The 23,266-nt window shown below is 42.9% G+C and overlaps 1 protein-coding gene across 1 annotated transcript in view; it reads left to right on the top strand.

Annotated features, from left to right (window-relative positions):
• Positions 1-6,609, top strand: part of LOC109865221 (SH3 and cysteine-rich domain-containing protein 2) — a 42,028-nt gene extending 35,419 nt beyond the window's left edge. Inside the window, exons 10-11 of the mRNA XM_020453332.2 lie at positions 3,927-4,064; positions 4,240-6,609. Coding sequence (XP_020308921.1) covers positions 3,927-4,064; positions 4,240-4,338 — 237 coding nt within the window. The 3' untranslated portion in view covers positions 4,339-6,609. The remainder of the gene's footprint in view (positions 1-3,926; positions 4,065-4,239) is intronic.
• The last annotated feature ends 16,657 nt before the right edge of the window (positions 6,610-23,266 follow it).

Genomic DNA, 23,266 nt, shown 5'->3' with positions numbered 1-23,266 from the left:
TGTCTTTGGTCAGTTAGGATCACCACTTTATTTTAAGAATGTGAAATGTATCGTAGAGAGGATACTAGTAGAGAGAATGATTTATTTCATCTTTTATTTATTTTTTCACATTCCCAGTGGTTCAGAAGTTTACATACACTCAATTAGTATTTGGTAGCATTGCCTTTAAATTGTTTAACTTGGGTCAAACGTTTCGGATAGCCTTCCACAAGCTTCCCACAATAAGTTGGGTGAATTTTGGCCCATTCCTCCTGATAGAGCTGGTGTAACTGAGTCAGGTTTGTAGGCCTCCTTGCTCGCACACTCTTTTTCAGTTCTGCCCACAAATTTTCTATAGGATTGAGGTCAGGGCTTTGTGATGGCCACTCCAATACCTTGACTTTGTTGTCCTTAAGCCATTTTGCCACAACTTTGGAAGTATGCTTGGGGTCATTGTCCATTTGGAAGACCCATTTGTGACCAAGCTTTAACATCCTGACTGATGTCTTGAGATGTTGCTTCAATATATCCACATAATTTTTTTTCTCATGATGCCATCTATTTAGTGGAGTGCACCAGTCCCTCCTGCAGCAAAGAACCCCCACAACATGATGCTGCCACCCCCATGCCTCACGGTTGGGATGGTGTTCTTCAGCTTGCAAGCCTCCCCCTTTTTCCTCCAAACATAACGATCGTCATTATGGCCAAACAGTTCTATTTTGTTTTTATCAGACCAGAAAACATTTCTCCAAAATTATGATCTTTGTCCCCATGTGCAGTTGCAAACCGTAGTCTGGCTTTTTTATAGCGGTTTTGGAGCAGTGGCTTCTTCCTTGCTGAGCGGCCTGGCAGGTTATGTCGATATAGGACTCGTTTTACTGTGGATATAGATACTTTTGTACCTGTTTCCTCCAGCATCTTCACGAGGTCCTTTGCTGTTGTTCTGGGTTTGATTTGCACTTTTCGCACCAAAGTACGTTCATCTCTAGGAGACAGAACGCGTCTCCTTCCTGAGCGGTATGATGGCTATGTGGTCCCATGGTGTTTATACTTGCGCACTATTGTTTGTACAGATGAACGTGGTATCTTCAAGCATTTGGAAATTGCTCCCAAGGATGAACCAGACATGTGGAGGTCTACAATTTATTTTCTGAGGTCTTGGCTGATTTCTTTAGCTTTTCCCATGATGTCAAGCAAAGAGGCACTGAGTTTGAAGGTAGGCCTTGAAATACATCCACAGGTACACCTCCAATTGACTCAAATGATGTCAATTAGCCTATCAGAAGCTTCTAAAGCTATGACATCATTTTCTGGAATTTTCCAAGCTGTTTAAAGGCACAGTCACCTTCTGACCCACTTGTGATACAGTGAATTATAAGTGAAAACAATTGTTGGAAGAATGACAACTTTGTTGGAAGTACATGTCCTAACCGACTTGCCAAAACTATAGTTTGTTAATTAACAAGAAATTTGTGGAGTGGTTGAAAAACGAGTTTTAATTACTACAACCTAAGTGTATGTAAACTTCCGACTTCAACTGTATATCTAAGGGCTCCATTACATAGCTTTCACCCTTCCAGTCAAGTCAATATCAGAAAAGACATGAAAGCATTCAAGTATTCAAACAGGATCTACTATACTTTATACAGTAGTGATGCACGGGTCAGCTATTTCTTCACCTGCACCTGCCCGCACTTGCTAATAACCTATCTGCAAGCGCCTGATTATACAGTATGTAATAACGTGACAATCTGAGGCTTGCACCCGACCCTAACCCACAAATATAGAAAATGCGCTGGTTCTAGATAGCACCTTTTGTAGAAGACTAAATAAACGCTTGTTCATAAATCGATAGAATGAATGTTTCGATCTAGTTGACATTGGGTAAAGTTTGTTTTCATTTTCCTCTTTCATCTCTGCTTCGTTCGCGCAGGAAAGACATTTAATGTACCGGGTAGAAAACAATAACAACAAAAAACAGGGAAGATTTTTCGTGCAACATTTTCAAATGACATCAGTTTGACCGGTTGTAAGAAATGTCAATGTTTTTAAAAAAAATAACCCAACATGTTTTTCATAAGATTTCAGTTCGGCTTGGATACATATATTCTATGTGGTTGGAATACGATCATTTTTTATGATGGTGACCGAGATAGCACCTCCACCTTTACAGACACTCCTTAACCATGCATTCATTCTCTCAAGATGCTGAAAGAAAGAAATCCATATTTCTCCACTCCTGTTCCTGAGTAAAAATGTACATTTGGTGTATAATTTTACTGCAGGAAATGCTTTATTCTGCAGGAGTTCAAATTATATTAGGCTATGTGAGAGGTTATAGACCAACAGTCAGTGTCCAGATTTCAGTTAGCTATTCCATTTAACCCATCTAAACTGTACAGTTCCTTTGACGTGCCATTTTGAAGTCCCCGTCTTGTGACTGTCGAATTTGTATAGCGCCTCACAATCATCACACATACCATAGCCGACACTGCTAACATCCTCTTTTACCACTTTACAAAATCTTTCCCATACATTTGAGTACTGTTCTGGCCCTCCCTTCTATTTATTTGTAACTTCCCATTTTGCAGCTTTTCTCTGATTGAATTAAACTCCGGCATTGTCCTTTTTGCCTCTATGGATCGTCATGAACTTTTTCTGCTCAAGTTCCCAAAAGCGTTTGGCAATTGGCATGTATTTTGTGTGCTTACAGTTCAGCCTGGTCTCATAGACTAGACGTAACATAGTAAATGTGTATCCGGGACACTCAAATTAGTATGATATGTTACATTTGGTAAGACAGAAGGTTACTTAAGGCTAAAATGAAAGTAGGGCGGTTTGTCGGTTACATAACACAAACGTCTATCTTGGACAACTTTAGCATTATAGCTAATTAGCAACTTGTAAATACATACTACTTTTTAGCTACTTTGCAACTACTTAGCATATTAGCTAACTCTTATCCTTACCCTAAACCTAACCTTAACCCTTTAACCTAACTTCTAACTTTAACCCTAACCTTAACCCCTAACCCTAACCCCTTGCCTAGCTAACATTAGCCACTTAGCTAACATTAGTGTTAGCCACCTAGCTAACATTAGCCACAACAAATTGGAATTCGTAACTTATTGTACGAATTGCAATTCGTAACATATCATATACGAAATGAATGATAGACATCCACAAATTAATACACACGAAACGTACCCCTGAGTCCAGGTTGTACAGTTAGGCCCTAAGGCTACGCACTAACGCCAGATAAAAATTATGTAAGAAAAACCTCAATGTAGCCCATAGATATGAATTGCACGGGAATTATACATTTATGGATTTTTAATGCATTGTTTAATCTATATTCAACCCGCCCCCCACCCATACTCCATTCATCCACACAATATTTCCTGACCCTAAACATGCGAGGTCAACCGGTGCATCACTAATATACAGTACATCTCCATGAAGTGTTCTTAGACAATAGAGAGAGTAGTGGCTTTATCTAGGTACAAGTTGCCGATAAGCACAGATCTAGGATCATCTTAACTTCCCCCAATTCTACCTGTAACAATTAGATGGGGAAAAGCAAAACTGACCTTAAATCAGTATCTTTGGGCAACTTTGGTTTAGCAGAGTTAGTAAGTCAGTAAGTGGAGCAGGATGTAATGAAAGTTTTATGTGCTTTGCCTTTTGGTTTGGTCTAATGGAGGTAAGGTGAGTCCAGATGGAAAGGCAATTGCCCAGCTCACGCAGTTACACGCAAACACGTTGGCACACAAGCGTGCATGCAGACACACCATTTGTTCAAACAATAAAAAAGTGCTGTATCTACATGAATTGCCATTTGTCTATTGGGATTCGGCGTTTACACACCTTTTTATCACTACATCCCTGAGAATATACTAGCATAGTGTAATTAATTATCTTAACTATGTTCTGCCGTGTGTTCCCAGGGGAAAAGCAAAGACAAGCTGGGTTTCTTCCCCGCCAACTTTGTACAGAGAGTGCGCCCGGGTGAGCGTGTGTGGAAGGTCACGGGTGGTTTCCATGGTGACCGTGACAGAGGTCAGATGACTGTGAAAGAGTCTCAGGTACGCTGACGCACAAGCACACAACACGCGCACACACACACACACACACACACACACACACACACACACACACACACACACACACACACACACACACACACACACACACACACACACACACACACACACACACACGCACCTGTACTAAACACACACCTTTCTTTTCTCAAACTAGATCTGTGTAGGGAAGAACGATGAGTTGGATGGTTTCCTAAAGCTGAGCAGTGGGAAGAAGAGAGGTCTAGTCCCTTCCAAGTACCTTCTGGAGATATGACTTCCGTCAAAGAAGGGAATTCTCTGTGTCCCGACCCTCGTTCTGCCCTGAAGACCACCCTCTATCAGGAGCGCTTCCCTAACACCTCACTGACTGCCAACTCCCTGGATGTGGAAATGGACCCTCCCACCAACACCAGAAAACATAGAGAGGGAGGGAGAATATGGTGGACACTGGCCAGGATCGAATTAGTTTCACTGCTTTGCTTGGAGTGGTGGAATAATTTTGAGAGAAAGGAGGGGGGAGGGCTTCTGTTGAGCTAGCTGCTTTACCTGTGGTGTACCCTCACACTCTTTTACCTGTTCACGCACACAGACACAAACGCACGCACGAGCACACACACACACACACACACACACACTGCACAAAGACACTGATGCTAACAATGGCCCTGGAGCTTGGGCGGCGTGACTGTAGCAGGCAGTGGTTGTCTGAAAGATGTATGGATACCTCACAATCTACACAAGCACAGCTTCTGCTTGAGCCAAGGTGGAGAAGACTGGCAGTTATTCGCCGTGTGGTCGTGTGACCTTTTGGATTTCATGTGAAAGTGAAATTTGGACGTTTTTGTGAGTCCAAGTTCTGTAGCATTTTATTGTAGCAGCTTGTTGCGACAAAGCTCTTTTCCTTTGAGGTTGTCCTCCCAGCCAGATATGGTATAGCCGCATTCCCTGTGGCGCAGAATATTTAGCACATTGGGGCAAACCAAAGTGGGTAGGTGGTGGGGGTAGAAGGAAGCCTCAAGGGCCCTATGCTTGATTTGAGGATTGTAGGTTGGACAATGTAATTGAAAGTGTACTGTTGAGTCAAATTTATTGATGCATGCTTCACTCACTCCCTGACCATTGGGAGGTTCAGGTCCTAGCATTTAATCTTTGCTAACCCCCTCTTTCTTTACATTGCTCATTCCCATTTGACAATTTGTTTAGCTAAATGGCTAACAGTTTTTTTGGTGCAAAATGGCTTCTGTGGCATCATCCAGGTGGGTGTTACACATACCTATAGGTGTTGGATGAGGTTTAAAGTGCTCCGAGCATCAGGAAAAGCGCTGAATAATATCAAATCCATTATCGTCAATGATCTTTACTATTAAGATGGGTTTAGCCAGGAGAGCGAGGGGAGACAGACACACATGTTAATCCTGCTGTGATGTCCTTCCCAACGATGCGTGATTATTTGGGACCTCTGTCCCTCTTCCCCCATTTATTTCCCCCACCTCTCTGTCTGTCACACATGCTCTCTGTCTAGCACTCTCTCCCTCTCTGTGATCACTGAAGGCTTAGAGCTCTGTGACTGCAGCAGAGGTCACAGCGGTCACAGCACTGAGACAGTGTAGCATGATAAGACACTCAGACACAAAGCTTAACTTAAAAGTCAGATTCCTCACTCTATATGGGCTCCTCTGCAGGCCTCTGGATGTCAGCCATTTTCATAGCATTTTATAGTAAGTTAGTAATACATTATTCTCATGGAATGTGTTGGGATGCAACCACCCGACATAATTATTTTCACATGCGCAATGTCCTCAGCCCTTTTGGTAATGCCATGTTGTGTTGAAACATACCATTCTAACACTCTCAAATGCCTAGGCCGGACAAAGGATGTTTTTGTGTATCCTGCTGAATTGAGAGTGAAATGTCTATGAAACACTGGATACAACGTCCTGTGGATGTCATTACTTCCTTTGCTGATTTATTCACTCTAGGATTCACTCCGTAGCAGTCAGAAGCTTTCTTGGCAATAACCACTTAGTACCAGTCAAAAGTGTGGACACACCTACTCATTCAAGGGTTTTTCTTTATTTTTACTATTTTCTACATTGTAGAATAACAGTGAAAACATCAAAACTAAATGGAATCATGTAGTAACCAAAAAAGTGTTAAACAAATCAAAATATATTTTAGGTTTTTGATTCTTCAAAGTAGCTCCCCTCTGCCTTGACGACAGCTTTGCACACTCTTGGCATTCTCTCAACCAGCTTCACGAGGAATGCTTTTCCAACATTCTTGAAGGAGTTCCCACATATGCTGAGCACTTGTTGTCTGCTTTTCCTTCTCTCTGCGGTCCAATCCATCTCAATTGGGTTGAGGTCGGGTGATTATGGAAGCCATGGCATCTGATGCATCACTCTCCTTCTTGGTCAAATAGCCCTTAGTCAAATAACTTTTACAATGATGGTGTAGGCAGTCATTGTAAATAAGGATTTGTTTTTAACTGACTTGCCTAGTTAAATAATTAATTCAAATAAAAAAATGTAAACAACATTTTTACAGCCTGGAGGTGTGTTTTTGGTCATTGTCCTGTTGAATAACAATGATAGTCTCACTAAGCACAAACCAGATGGGATGGCATATCGCTGCAGAATACTGTGGTAGCCATGCTGGTTAAGTGTGCCTTAAATAAATAAAAAAATCGCTGACAGTGTCACCAGCAAAGCACCCCACACCATCACACCTCCTCCTCCATACTTCACGGTGGGAACCACACATGTGAAGATCATCCGTTCACCTACTCTGCGTCTCACAAAGACTCTGTGGTTGGAACCAAAAATCTCAAATTTGGACTCATCAGACCAAAGGACAGTTTTCCACCAGTCTAATGTCCATTGCTGGTGTCTCTTCTTGATATTAGTGTATTTAAGTAGTGGTTTCTTTGCAGCAATTCAAGCATGAAGGCCTGAGTCACACAGTCTTCCCTGAAGTGATGATGTTGAGATGTCTGTTACTTGAACTCTGTGATGCATTTATTTGGGCTGCAATTTCTGATGCTGGTAAATCTAATAAACGTATCCTCTGCAGCAGGAGGTCCTCATGAGAGCCAGTTTCATCATAGTGCTTGATGTTTTTTGCGACTGCACTTAAAGAAACTGTTCTGGATTGACTGACCTTCATGTCTTAAAGTAATGATGGACTGTCATTTCTCTTTGTTTATTTGAGCTGTTCTTGCCATAATATGGACTTGGTCTTTTACCAAATAGGGCTATATTCTGTATACCATCCCTACCTTGTCACAACATAACTGATTGGCTCAAATGTAGTAAAAAGGAAAGAAATTCCACAAATGAACTTTTAAGAAGGCAGACCTGTTAATTGAAATGCATTCCAGGTGACTACCTCATGAAGCTGGTTGAGAGATTGCCAATAGTGTGCAAAGCTGTCATCGAGGCAAAGGGTGCCTACTTTGAAGAATCTAAAATATATTTGGATTTGTTTAACACTTTTTTTTGGTTACTACATGATTCCATATGTGTTATATCATAGTTTTGATGCCTTCACTATTATTCTACAATGTAGAAAATAGCAAAAGTAAAGAGAAACCCTTGAATCAGTGGGTGTGTCCATACTTTTGACTGGTACTGCATTTAAATAGAACTATGGGGAAACTGTTGTATGTAATTCAGCTATCATGGCCTTAACCATGTGGTATATGGCTATCAAAGAGTTCACTGTTTTCAGTAATGGTTATTCATTCCCTACCTAATATATCAGCATCAAGACTTAAAAGCACAACACAACCACAGGACTTTGCACTCTACCCGTTCTAGTCACACTGTACATCTGATTACCCCTCAGTATACTCTCAATCTTTACTAACAGTTATAAGGTGTATATTGCAAGTAAGCCACACTCTTGGATTTCTTGGCCATCAAGGAGTGAGTCCACCAAGCATTGGATCATCACGATGCATTCCAGTACAGTTACACACGCATATAGCACTTGAATTATATGATATTTCTATAGTGATCAAGGGACGACATTTCATGAGAGCAACAGTACTTTTTCATACATGATTTAAAGCTATACATACAGTAATTTGTTTACAAAGTCCTATATAACTACAAAAGCAAAGACAATGGAGTAATATGTATGGTATATATATTCTCCTAATCAAGGGGTGTATTTTATTAGTCAAAATGTCCACTGGAGTGACTTGAAATCGTACAGCATGTAGCTTTAAAAGAATAGCTGCGTAATAAAGGTTTTAGAGGCATAACGGGTATAGTAGCCTTTAAGGGCTGGTCTTGGATCAGTTTATTTGAGACTGACTAACCAAGCCTGGCTCTGGACCAGTACTCCAAGGTCATTTCCCTCCCCATCCACCTGGCATTGGCACACACAGTCTCCCTTCCTGCATGGCCACCTGGACTGTGACCTGTACACATGTCAATAAAGTTCCGTCAAATCAATCAACAGCTGTTTTATTTTGTATTTTTACTCCCATAGATAGAAAACCATCACACTCTCCTGCCCAGCTGCCTTTGTTGGTTGGCAGTCAGGAAGTACAGCAATATTTGATTAGATAAACTGAAATAATGACCTTGTGATGATGAAGGCCTCTGGTTTACAGAGGCTCACTTAGGCTGCACCTCAAATGACATACTGTACATACTGTGCTATAGTGCACTCCTTATGGCGAGAGCTGGATGTTTTGATACAGCACATAACACTGGTCATATTGCAGTGCTTGAAATGGAATGAAAAAAGGGCTGTTACTAATATGTCTGTACAAAGGTTTGTATTAGAGCCAGTATTCGATAAGAGATGCGCGCAAAGAAGAAAATGATGGTGCCGGGTTCTCCATACAGGTCAGGACTGGCTCACTTCAGTCACTTACTGTATGGGGGAATAGGGTGTCATTTTAGATTTGGTCTTGGAGCTGTGTGGTTGTATGACAACCCTATGGCTGGCTGTGTAAGTCATTGGCCACAGAATGGCGTGGTGACAGTGACACTCCTCTAGGACTCTTTAGTTTCAAACTATTTCGATGTAAAGTCCCCTGTTTAGGGTACCTGCATGGTTCTGGTACCAACATTTTAGCTTATAAATTGTTCTGTGGACATCGTAGATTGAAATGGCTTGCATCGAGCGATAGCCCTGATTCTAATATGCCTAATTTTCTTGTGTGAAGCAGGATGTGAAATCTGACACCACTTGAAGCTGGGATGTTCCTCCTAACATTTTATTCACTCTTCTGACTGTCCATCAACTCCTGGCAGAACCCTAAGTTATAGCCACTAATATAATTTTCTGCCTAGGAATCCTTACATTTTAACGCAGCAGGAGAGAGTAGTTTCGTGGCTGTAGCACATTCAGAGATCAATTTATAGCCAGTAATCTAGAAGATGGACAACATTAATGAGATGAAAGGCGAGTTCCGAACAAGTTCAGGAAGCCAAGCTAGAGCTTTTTGAGACATTCACAGCGATGGTCAAGAGAGGCCTTCAGAAAATATGCACACTGAATATACACATATGTACACTGAGTATACCAAACATTAGGAACACCTTCCTAATATTGAGTTGCACTGCCCCTTTTGCCCTCAGAACAGCCTCAATTTGGTGTCTCTACAAGGTGTCGAAAGAGTTCGACAGGGACGCTGGCCCATGTTTACTCCAATGCTTCCCACAGTGACGTCAAGTTGGCTGGATGTGCTTCAGGTGGTGGACCATTCTTGATACACACGGAAATCTGTTGAGCATGAAAAACCCATCAGCGTTGCAGTTCTTAACACAAACCGGTGCGCCTGGCACCTACTACCACACCCTATTCAAAGGCACTTAAATATTTTGTCTTGCCCATCCACCCTCTGAATGGCACACATACCGTACACAATCCATGTGTCAATTGTGTCAAGGCTTAAAAATCCTTCTTTAACCTGACTCCTCCCCTTCATCTACACTGATTGAAGTGGATTTATCAAGTGACATCAATAAAGGATCATAGCTTTCACTTGTATTCACTTGGTCAGTCCATGTCATGGAAAAAGCAGTTAGAGTTATAAGGAAGGTGAAATCTTATAGGTAGTCCTTTCAGAACTTGGTTATTTTAAATTTAGAAGAAAATATGTAATTTCTAGCCTTATTCATAGTTTTGTTGAATAGGAAATACATCATATAAAATATTTCATTTTTTAAACATTTGTACTGTGTACTTGAACTTGTGTCCTCAAAAGTGACAACACCTCAGCAATATATAACTTTTTTTTACCAGAAAGGTGAGATATGAACCTTTCTTGGAGCATGCAGCATTACTAGTTCATGTTTTATCTCATGATAAATAATTACTTTTGGTGATTACATAGATTACATTTTCGATTACATGTAGTTACATTTAAAAGGATTAACCTTTTACTGCAGTGGGCTAAATCGGGGTCACATAGAGTGTGAAATCTAACTCGAAACAAAAGTATAAACCTCACACACAGTTATTGGATTTTAAAAAAAGAAGGCACCTGTGCTATGTCAGATACTGTATATAAAGCAGTTGAAATGTATTCCATTTTGAGTTTACATCAATATACCAAAACCGTTTGACACAGAAACACCGTATTTTCAGCGTAAAAAAAATAAATAATGTTTATTAATTATGAAATGTTGAATAAATATGGATAATATTCCACCCATGAGGCCAGTAGAGGACAATTAGGTCAGGAAAGGGCTACGGTGACATGGCAGAGCTCAGGAAGTTTGCTCCGCCTTAATGAGCCCAAATAACACAATTAGTTCTAATTAAACTAATTGGCTTTGAAGGGGAGCTGCTGGCAGGCGAGACAGTGAGCTGGCAGATTGGAGTGATCTGTGTGTGTGTGTGTGTGTGTGTGTGTGTGTGTGTGTGTGTGTGTGTGTGTGTGTGTGTGTGTGTGTGTGTGTGTGTGTGTGTGTGTGTGTGTGTGTGTGTGTGTGTGTGTGTGTGTGTGTGTGTGAGAATGTCAGGTCTTCTGAGAATGTTTTGTTGGTTAATACATTAGACAGACACTTCATTGTCGTCACAGGGAGCATGTGAGCCAGGGGAGATCATAGTGCTGTAAAATATATAATTATAAACAGGTGACTCTTCCTTTAATTTTTATTGAATAAATAAACATTGTTTCGTGTTAGTGTCATTCTTCAAAATTGTTGTTATAGACTAAAATAGCAACAATTCTAAATAACGCAGTATTAAAATTACATTTTGATGGACACTCACAAATGTACAATTCTGACTATAACAACTGTTCCCTGAAGGAGGGAACGAGGTATAACATACTATGGTTAGTCAACTACCAATCATACTCACCCGAAGAAAACTGAACTCATGCCCAATGGGCCAATGGATGCCGAGCCCGCTCTCGGAAGCCCCGCCTCCCTGGCTATAATACCGGGCTCGCATCCATTACCTCAATTCAGTATCGCTCTTCAGCGAGCTCAAATCCCCTGATGGCGCGGTGCCAAAATATGTTATACCTTCCTCCCTCTTTCTGGGAACAGTATTTATATTCATAACTGTTCGTTCCCTTTCAGTCAGTGACTCACTATAGCATACTATGGGGACATACAGTCACGTGCCAAGCCGGCTCATAGAGTAACAAACTAGGAGGTATACAGCAGCCCAAGCGCACACAGGTTCCACCAGCTCCAAAAAGGGGTTACAGAAGCCATATTTTCCCCCAAAACTTATCCGAAAAGGCTTCTTCTTCTTCTAGGTCCAAAATGCTTCTTAACAGCTTCTACCCCCAAACAATAAGACTGCTGAACAGCTGACCAGCTAATCAAATGGCTACCCGGACTATTTGCATTGACCCTTTCCCCTCCCCCCTTTTTTTACGCTGCTTCTACTCGATGTTTATTATGTATGCATAGTCACTTTACCCTTACCTACATGTCCAGTACCAGTCAAAGGTTTGGACGCACCTATTCCAGGGTTTTTCTTTATTTTTTAAATATTTTCTACATTGTAGAGTAATAGTGAAGACATCAAAACTATGAAATAACACACATGGAATATATTTGAGATTTGAGATTCTTCAAAGTAGCCACCCTATGCCTTGATGACAGCTTTGCAAACTCTTGGCATTCTCTCAACCAGCTTCCTGATGTAGTCACCTGGAATGCATTTCAATTAACAGGTGTGCCTTGTTAAAAGTTCATTTGTGGAATTTCTTTCCTTCTTAATGCGTTTGAGGCAATCAGTTGTGTTGTGACAAGGTAAGGCTGATATACAGAAGATAGCTCTATTTGGTAAAAGACCAAGTCCATATTATAATAAGCAAAGGGAAATGACAGTCCAGTCAATGAAGGTCAGTCAATGCGGAAAATTTCAACAACTTTGAACGTTTCTTCAAGTGCAAAACTAAAAAAAAACTACTACACAATTACTACTACAAAAACTACCAAGCGATATGATGTAACTGGCTCTCATGAGGACCGCTACAGGAAAGGAAGACCCAAAGTTAACTCTGCTGTAGAGGATAAGTTCATTAGAGTTAACTGCACCTCAGATTGCAGCCCAAATAAATGCTTCACAGAGTTCATGTCACAGACACATCTCAACATCCATCAACTGTTCAGAGGAGACTGCGTGAATCAGGCCTTCATGGTTGAATTGCTGCAAAAAAAACACTACTAAAGGACATCAATAAGAAGAAGAGAATGCAAAGCTTTCATCAAGGCAAAGGGTGGCTACTTTAAAGAATATAAAATATTAAAATCTATGTTGATTTGTTTAACACTTTTTTGGTTACGACATGATTCCATATGTGTTATTTCCGGAGTAGAGCTGTCAATCTCTACATGACACGCCGAGATGGCTGTCACATAAACCTTCAATGTGAAAAAAAGGCAGGGACATCAAAATGTCCACCAAAGAGCTCTGAAATGGAAAAACACCTTTAATCTGACACCAACCCTCAAACGCATGCCACTTATATGTATACAACCCTCTTGTAGAGGGTGCACGCGCCAACTGTGTAGTCGTAATCACATTCGAGGGTAAACCCCTAATTGTCAAAATTCAGCCTTTCAGTGGCCAAACCCACAGATCCCATTTCTGCGGTCATGGGTAACAAACTGTCACATACACCTGGGGCAATAGATCCCGACGACATGGAACCCTCCACGGGTCTCCACCCAACTGGGAGCCATTAGAATCAACAACTGACACTCCCGACGGTGGCCTGAATCAGATCCACTGGAGGAAATGCATAAAGTAGGGTCCAAGTCCACTGATACGCCAAAGCATCCGTTCCCAACAGAGCGGCCAGATCCCTCATTAAGAACAGATGACAATTTGCGTCTTCTTGCGATACGTAAAGATCTACGTCGGCCCTGCCGAACTGGTCTCATATCTGGGCAACCACAGAGGGGTGCAGTCTCCATTCCATAGAGATAAGCCCCCCTGGAAAGTACATACGCACCCACATTGAGAGATCTGAAAGATACTTCACCCTGATCGACAGGAAATGCTCACTGCTCCATACGAGCAGATAACAGGACAGGTTTAGGAGAGAGAGAGAGCGTGTTCCCCCGCCTGTTGATGTATATCACCGCCATCCTGTTGTTGGAGCTTACCAACAGATAATGGCCCTCCAACATTGGAAGAAAACATCTCAGTGCCAGCAAAACAGTCAGTAGCTCTAGGTAATTTATATGCAGCACCCTTTGAGCTGTTGAACAAATCCCTCTTTCCGAGTAGCCCACACACAGCGGTCCCCATCCAAGTAAGGATGTGTCTTGTAAGGGTAGGTAACAACACATCCGCCACGCTGATCCTCAACATGGGCCCCTCAGGGGTGCGTGCTCAGTCCCCTCCTGTGCTCCTTGTTCACTCATGACTGCACGACCAGGCACGACTCCAACACCATCATTATTTTATTTATTTATTTTATTTCACCTTTATTTAACCAGGTAGGCTAGTTGAGAACAAGTTCTCATTTGCAACTGCGACCTGGCCAAGATAAAGCATAGCAGTGTGAGCATACAACAAAGAGTTACACATGGAGTAAACAATTAACAAGTCAATAACACAGTAGAAAACAAAGGGGGGGTCTATATACAATGTGTGCAAAAGGCATGAGGAGGTAGGCAAATAATTACAATTTTGCAGATTAACACTGGAGTGATAAAAGATCAGATGGTCATGTACAGGTAGAGATATTGGTGTGCAGAAGAGCAGAAAAGTAAATAAATAAAAACAGTATGGGGATGAGGTAGGTGAAAAGGGTGGGCTATTTACCAATAGACTATGTACAGCTGCAGCGATCAGTTAGCTGCTCAGATAGCTGATGTTTGAAGTTGGTGAGGGAGATAAAAGTCTCCAACTTCAGCGATTTTTGCAATTCGTTCCAGTCACAGGCAGCAGAGTACTGGAACGAAAGGCGGCCAAATGAGGTGTTGGCTTTAGGGATGATCAGTGAGATACACCTGCTGGAGCGCGTGCTACGGATGGGTGTTGCCATCGAGACCAGTGAGCTGAGATAAGGCGGAGCTTTACCTAGCATAGACTTGTAGATGACCTGGAGCCAGTGGGTCTGGCGACGAATATGTAGCGAGGGCCAGCCGACTAGAGCATACAAGTCGCAGTGGTGGGTGGTATAAGGTGCTTTAGTGACAAAACGGATGGCACTGTGATAGACTGCATCCAGTTTGCTGAGTAGAGTGTTGGAAGCCATTTTGTAGATGACATCGCCGAAGTCGAGGATCGGTAGGATAGTCAGTTTTACTAGAGTAAGCTTGGCGGCTTGAGTGAAGGAGGCTTTGTTGCGGAATAGAAAGCCGACTCTTGATTTGATTTTCGATTGGAGATGTTTGATATGAGTCTGGAAGGAGAGTTTGCAGTCTAGCCAGACACCTAGGTACTTATAGACGTCCACATATTCTAGGTCGGAACCATCCAGGGTGGTGATGCTAGTCGGGCATGCAGGTGCAGGCAGCGACCGGTTGAAAAGCATGCATTTGGTTTTACTAGCGTTTAAGAGCAGTTGGAGGCCACGGAAGGAGTGTTGTATGGCATTGAAGCTTGTTTGGAGGTTAGATAGCACAGTGTCCAAAGACGGGCCGAAAGTATATAGAATGGTGTCGTCTGCGTAGAGGTGGATCAGGGAATCGCCCGCAGCAAGAGCAACATCATTGATATACACAGAGAAAAGAGTCGGCCCGAGAATTGAACCCTGTGGCACCCCCATAGAGACTGCCAGAGGACCGGACAGCATGCCCTCCGATTTGACACACTGAACTCTGTCTGCAAAGTAATTGGTGAACCAGGCAAGGCAGTCATCAGAAAAACCGAAAATTAATTAATTTAAGTTTGCCGATGACACAACGGTGGTGGTAGGCCTGATCACCGACATTTAACGATACAGCCTATAGGAAGGACGTCAGAGACCTGGCCGTGTGGTGTCAGGACAGCAACCTCTCCCTCAACGTGATGAAGACAGATGAGATGATTGTGGACTACAGGAAAAGGAGGGCCGAGCATGCCCCCATTCTCATTGACAGGGCTGCAGTGGAGCAGGTTGAGAGATTCAAGTTCCTTGGTGTCCACATCACCAACAAACTAACATGGTCCAAGCACACCAAGACAGTCGCTAAGAGGGCACGACAAAACCAATTCCCCCTCAGGAGACTGAAAAGATTTGGCATGGGTCCTCAGATCCTTAGAAGGTTCTACAACCGCACCACTGCCTGGTATGGCAACTGCTCTGCCTCCAGCCGCAAGGCACAAGGACCCCCAAGCCATAAGACTCCAGAACACCTAATCAAATGGCTACTCAGACTATTTGCATTGCCCCCCCCCTTTTACGCCGCTGTTACTTTCTGTTGTTATCATCTATGCATAGTCACTTTAATAACTCTACCTACGTACATGTACATATCACCTCAACTAACCGGTGCCCCCGCACATTGACTCTGTACCTGTACTCCTCTTTATATTGTCTCGTTATTGTTATTTTACTGCTGCTCTTCAATTACTTGTTACTTTTATTTCTTATTCTAATAAGTATTTTTTTTAACTGCATTGTTGGTTAGGGGCTTGTAAGTAAACATTTCACTGTAAGGTTGTATTTGGCGCATGTGACTAATCAAATTTGATTTGATTTGATACATTGAGCAACCTATGTTAGTGGCAAGATGCTTCCAGATGCCTAGCAATCACCCAGCGCTGAAACAAATGCGTTAACAAGTCCCAGAGACACCAGAGCTATCATACAGGAACCATTCCAGACAGAGCCAGAATGTGACCCTCTGTTGGGACAAAAACGCATGGTTCAGAACCGAGTTCAAACAACTTTTCTTATGATTCACTATGAACCCTAGAGACTGAATATGTGAAACCAGCTGTTCCCCCTTGTGTCTGCTATGACAAGCCAATCATCCAGATAGGCCGATACTCTGATTCCCTGGCACCGCACCGGTGCCCAAGCTATAGAAAATATGTGGGGAGCCCAAAAGGCAGGACCAGAAACTCTTAGGCCGCACCCTCAAAATGAAACCTCAGAAACGTTCTGTGGGGAGGATGTATAGCCATGTGAAAATATGCATCCTTCAGCTCTATGGTATTTAAAACACACAAGTTTCATCGCTCTTGGGAAATAAGAAGTACTAGCCGTACCAACTGCTCTGTACTTCTGATATGGGGACCACCCGAATAGCCTGCTTTTGAAGGAGAGAGAAAATATCCTCTCTCGGGACAGCGCTAGGACCTCGGGGACCATTGGCATAATGACTCCCCGAAAAGGAGGAGGAAGCACAGTGAACTGCAGACCGTACCACCTCATCCCCATCCTCATCACCAATGGTGAAACTGTGCATGACTGCCACTGGACAAAGTACGCTGCCAGTCTCCCAAACATTATCTCCTGATAGGGGGGGGGGGCATATCCACCACTCTTGACAACCGTGTGTCTGAATGTGGGGAAGAAACTGTGTTTATTATGCCCACACCGGACGATACCGCACTCTCAATACCCCTGAACACCAAGGAACCTTGGATAGAAACTATGTGCTTTTCTGGTACCGCTGTTCTGATACTCTGCCCACACCGCGATTGGGGACATCGGCAACCAGGAACTTGCCCCCATTGCCTGAGCCACTTGGGAGCTCTGTTGCCACTGTAAATGGTTGGGGAGGAGGGCCCTGAGTACAGTACAATCCCCCTCCCCCAGCCTCCAGCTAGGGTCGCGAGGTCTGCTCATTCCCCCACGCCGCAGAAGCTTTCACCCCGCTCTCCTTCGACCCAGCAGGGCATCTGTGCCAGAACGTCTGCCGCTGCACAGAAGCACTGACACAGTCAAAGACCGATCTCGAAGCCGCCTTCTGGTTCGGGGCAACACGCCTCTGACCTGGATCCTTTCCTTCACTCGTCGGGAACTGCCCAGCAGCCCCGCAAAGGATTTCCCATAGAGTTGCCTCTCGTTTTTGATTCTCCTCGAAACGGGTCTGTAAGGGCTGCATAGACGAGCCAAACAACGTTGTTGGCAAAACTGACTCATCCAAATAAATCCGCCTCAGCCTGATATACTTTGTTGAGCTGATCCATGAGAACCGGCACTGTTTATTCAGAAGCACTGTGCTAGGATTAGCCCCCTTGTTAACCTCTGGAGCTAATTAACGCACAAACATTTCATCCATCAGAGGTGTGCAAACAAGCCCCACCTCCTCCATACACTCTACATTCATGAACTCGCCATAACCTGGTAGCAGCAGCCTGGTTGAATGAGGGGAATACCAGGCCGCCTTTAGCACATTGGTTAAATCTTTAAACAGGGGTTAAGCGACGCATCATCGCTGCAGGGATACCTCCCAAACCTGAAGATGACCAATCCACTCCCACGTAACCTGTTGCCCTACGACATAGCTCCATCAAAGGCGCATTAACCCCCAATGGTTCACTCTCCCCCGTTGAATCGAAAGCCGGGGCTTTAGGCTCCTCCGGACTGATGTCATCCGATTCAAACTATGAAACCCTCCAAAGCTAACCAGGGATAGTATATCATCCCCGGAATCTGGACTCTGAACACTGCCAGAGAAACTGGAATGAACCTCACTCGGCTGGGTTGACACCCCTATCATCTCCGACCACCGCTGCAGCTCTCTACCGGCCTCAGACAACTAAATTCCTGGGGTCAATTCACCTGAAGACCCTTCGCAAGCAGACACAATTTTTCTCACAAAAGTCAGCCCAACGCCCAATGGAAGTTGAGCCAGTTGGAGACAACAGTCACATGAACTGGTGCGAGACAAAGCCTCCTGAGCGTGTTTCCACCCCATGTAAACAGGACAGCACTCGTGAGTATCTTTAATTTTCATTGTGAAACCACATGCCCTAGGGCACAGTTGGAGGTTCAAACTTGGCTGATTAGTCTTTTAAACTGACTTTTACCACTAGTCATCTTACTCAAGCAAGGAAGCACTGAATACACAAGCAAAGCAGGAAGTAGTGGGTTTTAGCAAACAAAAATCCTACCCAAGCAAGAAAGCATTAGCTACACAAGCAGAAAAAAGTAGTTTGCTTTTAGCAAACACAAAAAACGTTACCAAGACCACAAACTTGCAGCATCTAGTGGGATGAGTACTTTCTCCCCACTAAAAGACACCTACAGTTTCTTCAGAAGGTATTCATATCCCTTGACTTATTCCACATTTTGTTGTGTTACAGCCTGAATTCAAAATTGATTAAATTGATATTTTTCTCACCATTCTACACACACTGCCCCATTATGACAAAGTGTTTTTAGAAATTTCAGCAAATTTATTGAAAATGAAATACAGAATATCTCATTTATATAAGTATTCAAACCCCTGAGTAAAAACGTGTAAGAATCACCTTTAGCAGCGATTACAGCTGAGAGTCTTTCTGGGTAAGTCTTTAAGAGCTTTGCACATCAAATCAATCAAATCAAATCAAATGTATTTGTCACATACACATGGTTAGCAGATGTTAATGCGAGTGTAGTGAAATGCTTGTGCTTCTAGTTCCGACAATGCAGTAATAACCAACGAGTAATCTAACCTAATACACACAAGTGTAAAGGGATAAAGAATATGTACATAAAGATATATGAATGAGTGATGGTACAGAACGGCATAGGCAAGATGCAGTAGATGCTATTGAGTACAGTATATACATATGAGATGAGTAATGTAGGGTATGTAAACAAAGTGGCATAGTTTAAAGTGGCTAATGATACATATATTACATAAGGATGCAGTAGATGAAACCAATTCAGTTTGTCTGTGATGTGTACGCCGAGGAACTTAAAACTTACTATCCTCTCCACTACTGTCCCATCGATGTGGATAGGGGGGTGCTCCCTCTGCTGTTTCCTGATGTCCACAATCATCTCCTTAGTTTTGTTGAAGTTGAGTGTGAGGTTATTTTCCTGACACCACACTCCGAGGGCCCTCACCTCCTCCCTGTAGGCCGTCTCGTCGTTGTTGGTAATCAAGCCTACCACTGTAGTGTCGTCCGCAAACTTGATGATTGAGTTGGAGGCGTGCATGGCCATGCAGTTGTGGGTGAACAGGGAGTACAGGAGAGGGCTCAGAACGCACCCTTGTGGGGCCCCAGTGTTGAGGATCAGCGGGGTGGAGATGTTGTTACCTACCCTCACCACCTGGGGGTGTACAATTGTACAATATTTGCAAATCATTATTATTTTTATTCTTCAAGAGCTGTCGAGCAAGTGTGTTGTTGATCATTGCTAGACTGCCATTTTCAAGTCTTGCCATAGAGTTTTGACTTAAATCGGATTGAAGATCTAACTACACCACTCAGGAGCATTCAATGTTGTCTTGGTAAGGAACTCCAGTGTATATTTGGCTTCTGTCCTTCTGAAAGGTGAATTTGTTTCCCAGCATCTGTTAGAAAGCAGACTTAACCATGTTTTCCACCAGGATTTTGCCTGTGCTTAGCTCTATTCTTTCTTATCTTATCTCCCCCCAAAACTCCCTTGTCCTTGCCGATGACAAGTATACCCATAACATGATGCAGCCACTACAATGCTTGAAAACATGAATGGTAATCAGTGGTGTTGGATTTGCCCCAAACATAACACTCTGCATTCAGGACATAAAGTTAATTTCTTTGCCACATTTTCTTACAGTTTTACTGTATTGCCTTTTGCAAATAGCATGCACGTTTTGGAATATTTTACTCGGTACAGGCTTCCTTTCATTCACTCTGTCATTTACGTTAGTATTGTGGAGTAACTACAATATTGTTGATCCATCCTCAGTTTTCTCCTATCACAGCCATAGAACTCTACAACTGTTTTAAAGTTGCCATTGGCAACTGAGTTAGGAAGGACGCCTGTATCTTTGTAGTGATTAGGTGTACTGATACACCATGCAAAGTGTAATTAATAACTTCACCATGCTCAAAGGGATATTCAATGTCTGATTCTTTTATTTTTACCTATATCTACCAATAGGTGCACTTATTTGCAAAGCATTGGAAAACCTCCCTGGTCTTTGTGTTTGAATCTATGTTTGCAATTTACTGCTCAACTGAGGGACCTTACGGATAATTGCATGTGTCTTGTACAGCAGTGAAGGCTGCTGAGGGGAGGGCGACTCATAATAATGGCTGGAACGGAGCGAATGGAATGGCATTAAATACATAGAAACCTGTAGGGATCGACGCTGGAGATGAGAAGCAGGTACAGGGAGTGAACATTTAATGAAACACGGACATGAAACAGAACAGGAACAGCATCTGGACAGGGGACAAATAACGACATCAGTGCTGACACAGGGAACAAACTGAGGAGCAGACAGAAATAAATGAGGAAATCAACAAAGTAATGGAGTCAGCTGCGTGTAATGCGTGTAATGATGTTGACAGGTGTGTGTAATGAAGGGCAGCCTGGTGTGGAGCAGGCATGACAGAAATCATGTGTTTGATGTATTTGATAACATTCCACTTATTCCATTCCAACCATTATCACGAGCCCATACTCCCAAATTAAGGTGCCACCACCCTCAGGTGGTGTAATGTGAAAATAATCATGTTTAACACTATTATTGCACACAGAGTGACTTGATAAGCAACCTTTTACTCCTGAACTTATTTAGGCTTTCCATAACAAAGGGGTTGAATACCTATTGACTCAAAAATATTGGTACAAATTTCTAAAAACATAATTCCACTTTGATATTATGTGGTATTGTGAGTGGCACACAATTTAGATATAATCTAATTTAAAATCAGGCTGTAACACAACAAAATCTGGATAAAGTTGAGGGGTGTGAATACTTTCTGAAGGCACTGTAAGTCGGAGCCGAATCTCATGCTATTCGTGTGCTTGAACATTTTGTAAATTGAGTAACAGGTTCTTCCTTCAGGCGAGCTGAAGAGCGAATACTTTAGGAAATGGATGCGAGCCCCAGTATTATAGCTAGGAATGCTGGGCTTCCCAGGGAAGGGCTCAGCATCCATTTACCCGTTGGCCGTGATTTCAGTTTTCTTCAGTTGAATACGATTGATCGTTGACTCTTTACAGTACATTGCATTCGGAATGTTGCATTTCCCCCCATTTTGTTACGTTACAGCCTTATTCTAAAAGGTACTAAATAAAACATTTGAGTCACAATACCCCATAATGACATTTTGAAAAAAACGGAAATACCTTATTTACATAAGAATTCAGACCCTTTGCTCTGAGACTCAAAATTGAGCTCAGGTGTATCCTGTTTCCATTGATCATCCTTGAGATGTTTCTACAACTTGATTGGAGTCCACCTGTGGTAAGTTAAATTAATTGGACATGATTTGGAAAGGCACACAACTCTCTATAAAAGGTCCCACAGTTGACATTTCATGTCAGAGCAAAAATGTCTTTAAAGCTCTGAGACAGAATTGTGTCGAGACACAGATCTGGGGAAGGGTACCAAAACATTTATACAGCTTTGAAGGTCCCCAAGAACACAGTGACCTCTATCATTCTTAAATGGAAGAAGTTTGGAACCACCAAGACTCTTCCTAAAGCTGGCCGCCCAGAGTTCCAGAGTTCCTCTGTGGAGATGGGAAAACCTTCCAGAAGGACAACCATCTCTGCAGAACTCCACCAATCAGTCCTTTTGTGGAAAAATTCAAGGGGTCTGAATTCTTTCCGAAGTGAACAACTGAAAGAGAACTAATCATATTATGTCAAATATCCTGTCACTCTTCATTCATCTCTCTCTCTCTCTCTCTCTCTCCCTCTCCGTTCCCAGTGTAGTGTAAATGAGCGAGAGATTGTCTCTTTGTTCTGAGGTGGCATCACTCTCCAGTGTCAGATCATTTTCATTCGCTCAACATCAAAGTGTGCTGGAGAAACTGACTGTTAACAGGCAGAGCGAAGGTAGGAGGAGGCTCTGATGTTATGAACGTGTTTGAACTAACTGGCTATGGATGTGTCCCAGAGAATGTGCAACCAGAAAACCTTAGATGTAATGAACTGCTGACAATTATATACACACATTTGCACGCACGCACGCGCACACACGCGCACACACACACACACACACACACACACACACACACACACACACACACACACACACACACACACACACACACACACACACACATACACACGCATGCATGCAGGCACTCACTCATACACACACACACACACACACACACACACACACACACACACACACACACACACACACACACACACACACACACACACACACACACACACACACACACACACACACACACACACAAACACACACACACCTGCAATTAAACTGGAACACCACCAGAGAAAATGAAATGGGTGACAAATACAGCTTTTTATCGAGCCAGGAGCATTACGACCCCGCATCCCCCTGCTGGCTTGCCTCTGAAGCTAAGCAGGGTTGGTCCTGGATGGAAGACCAGATGCCGCTGGAAGTGGTGTTGGAGGGTCAGGAGGAGGCAATCCTTCCTCTGGTCTAAAAAATATCCAAATGCCCCAGGGCATTGATTGGGGACATTGCCCTGTACAGGGTGCTGCCATTCGGATGGGACGTTGAACGGGTTTCCTGACTCTCTGTGGTCACTAAAGCTCCCATGGCACTTATTGTAAGAGTAGGGGTGTTAACCCAGGTGTCCTGGCTAAATTCCCAATCTGGCCCTCATACCATCATGGCCACCTAATCATCCCCTGCTTCCAATTGGCTTATTCATCTCCCCTGTAACTA

This window comes from Oncorhynchus kisutch, linkage group LG20 (genome assembly GCF_002021735.2).
Source record: "Oncorhynchus kisutch isolate 150728-3 linkage group LG20, Okis_V2, whole genome shotgun sequence".
NCBI classification, from domain to species: Eukaryota; Metazoa; Chordata; class Actinopteri; order Salmoniformes; family Salmonidae; genus Oncorhynchus; species Oncorhynchus kisutch.
Note: the sequence above shows the minus strand (reverse complement) of the source record. Positions and strands in the feature narration are given on the sequence as shown.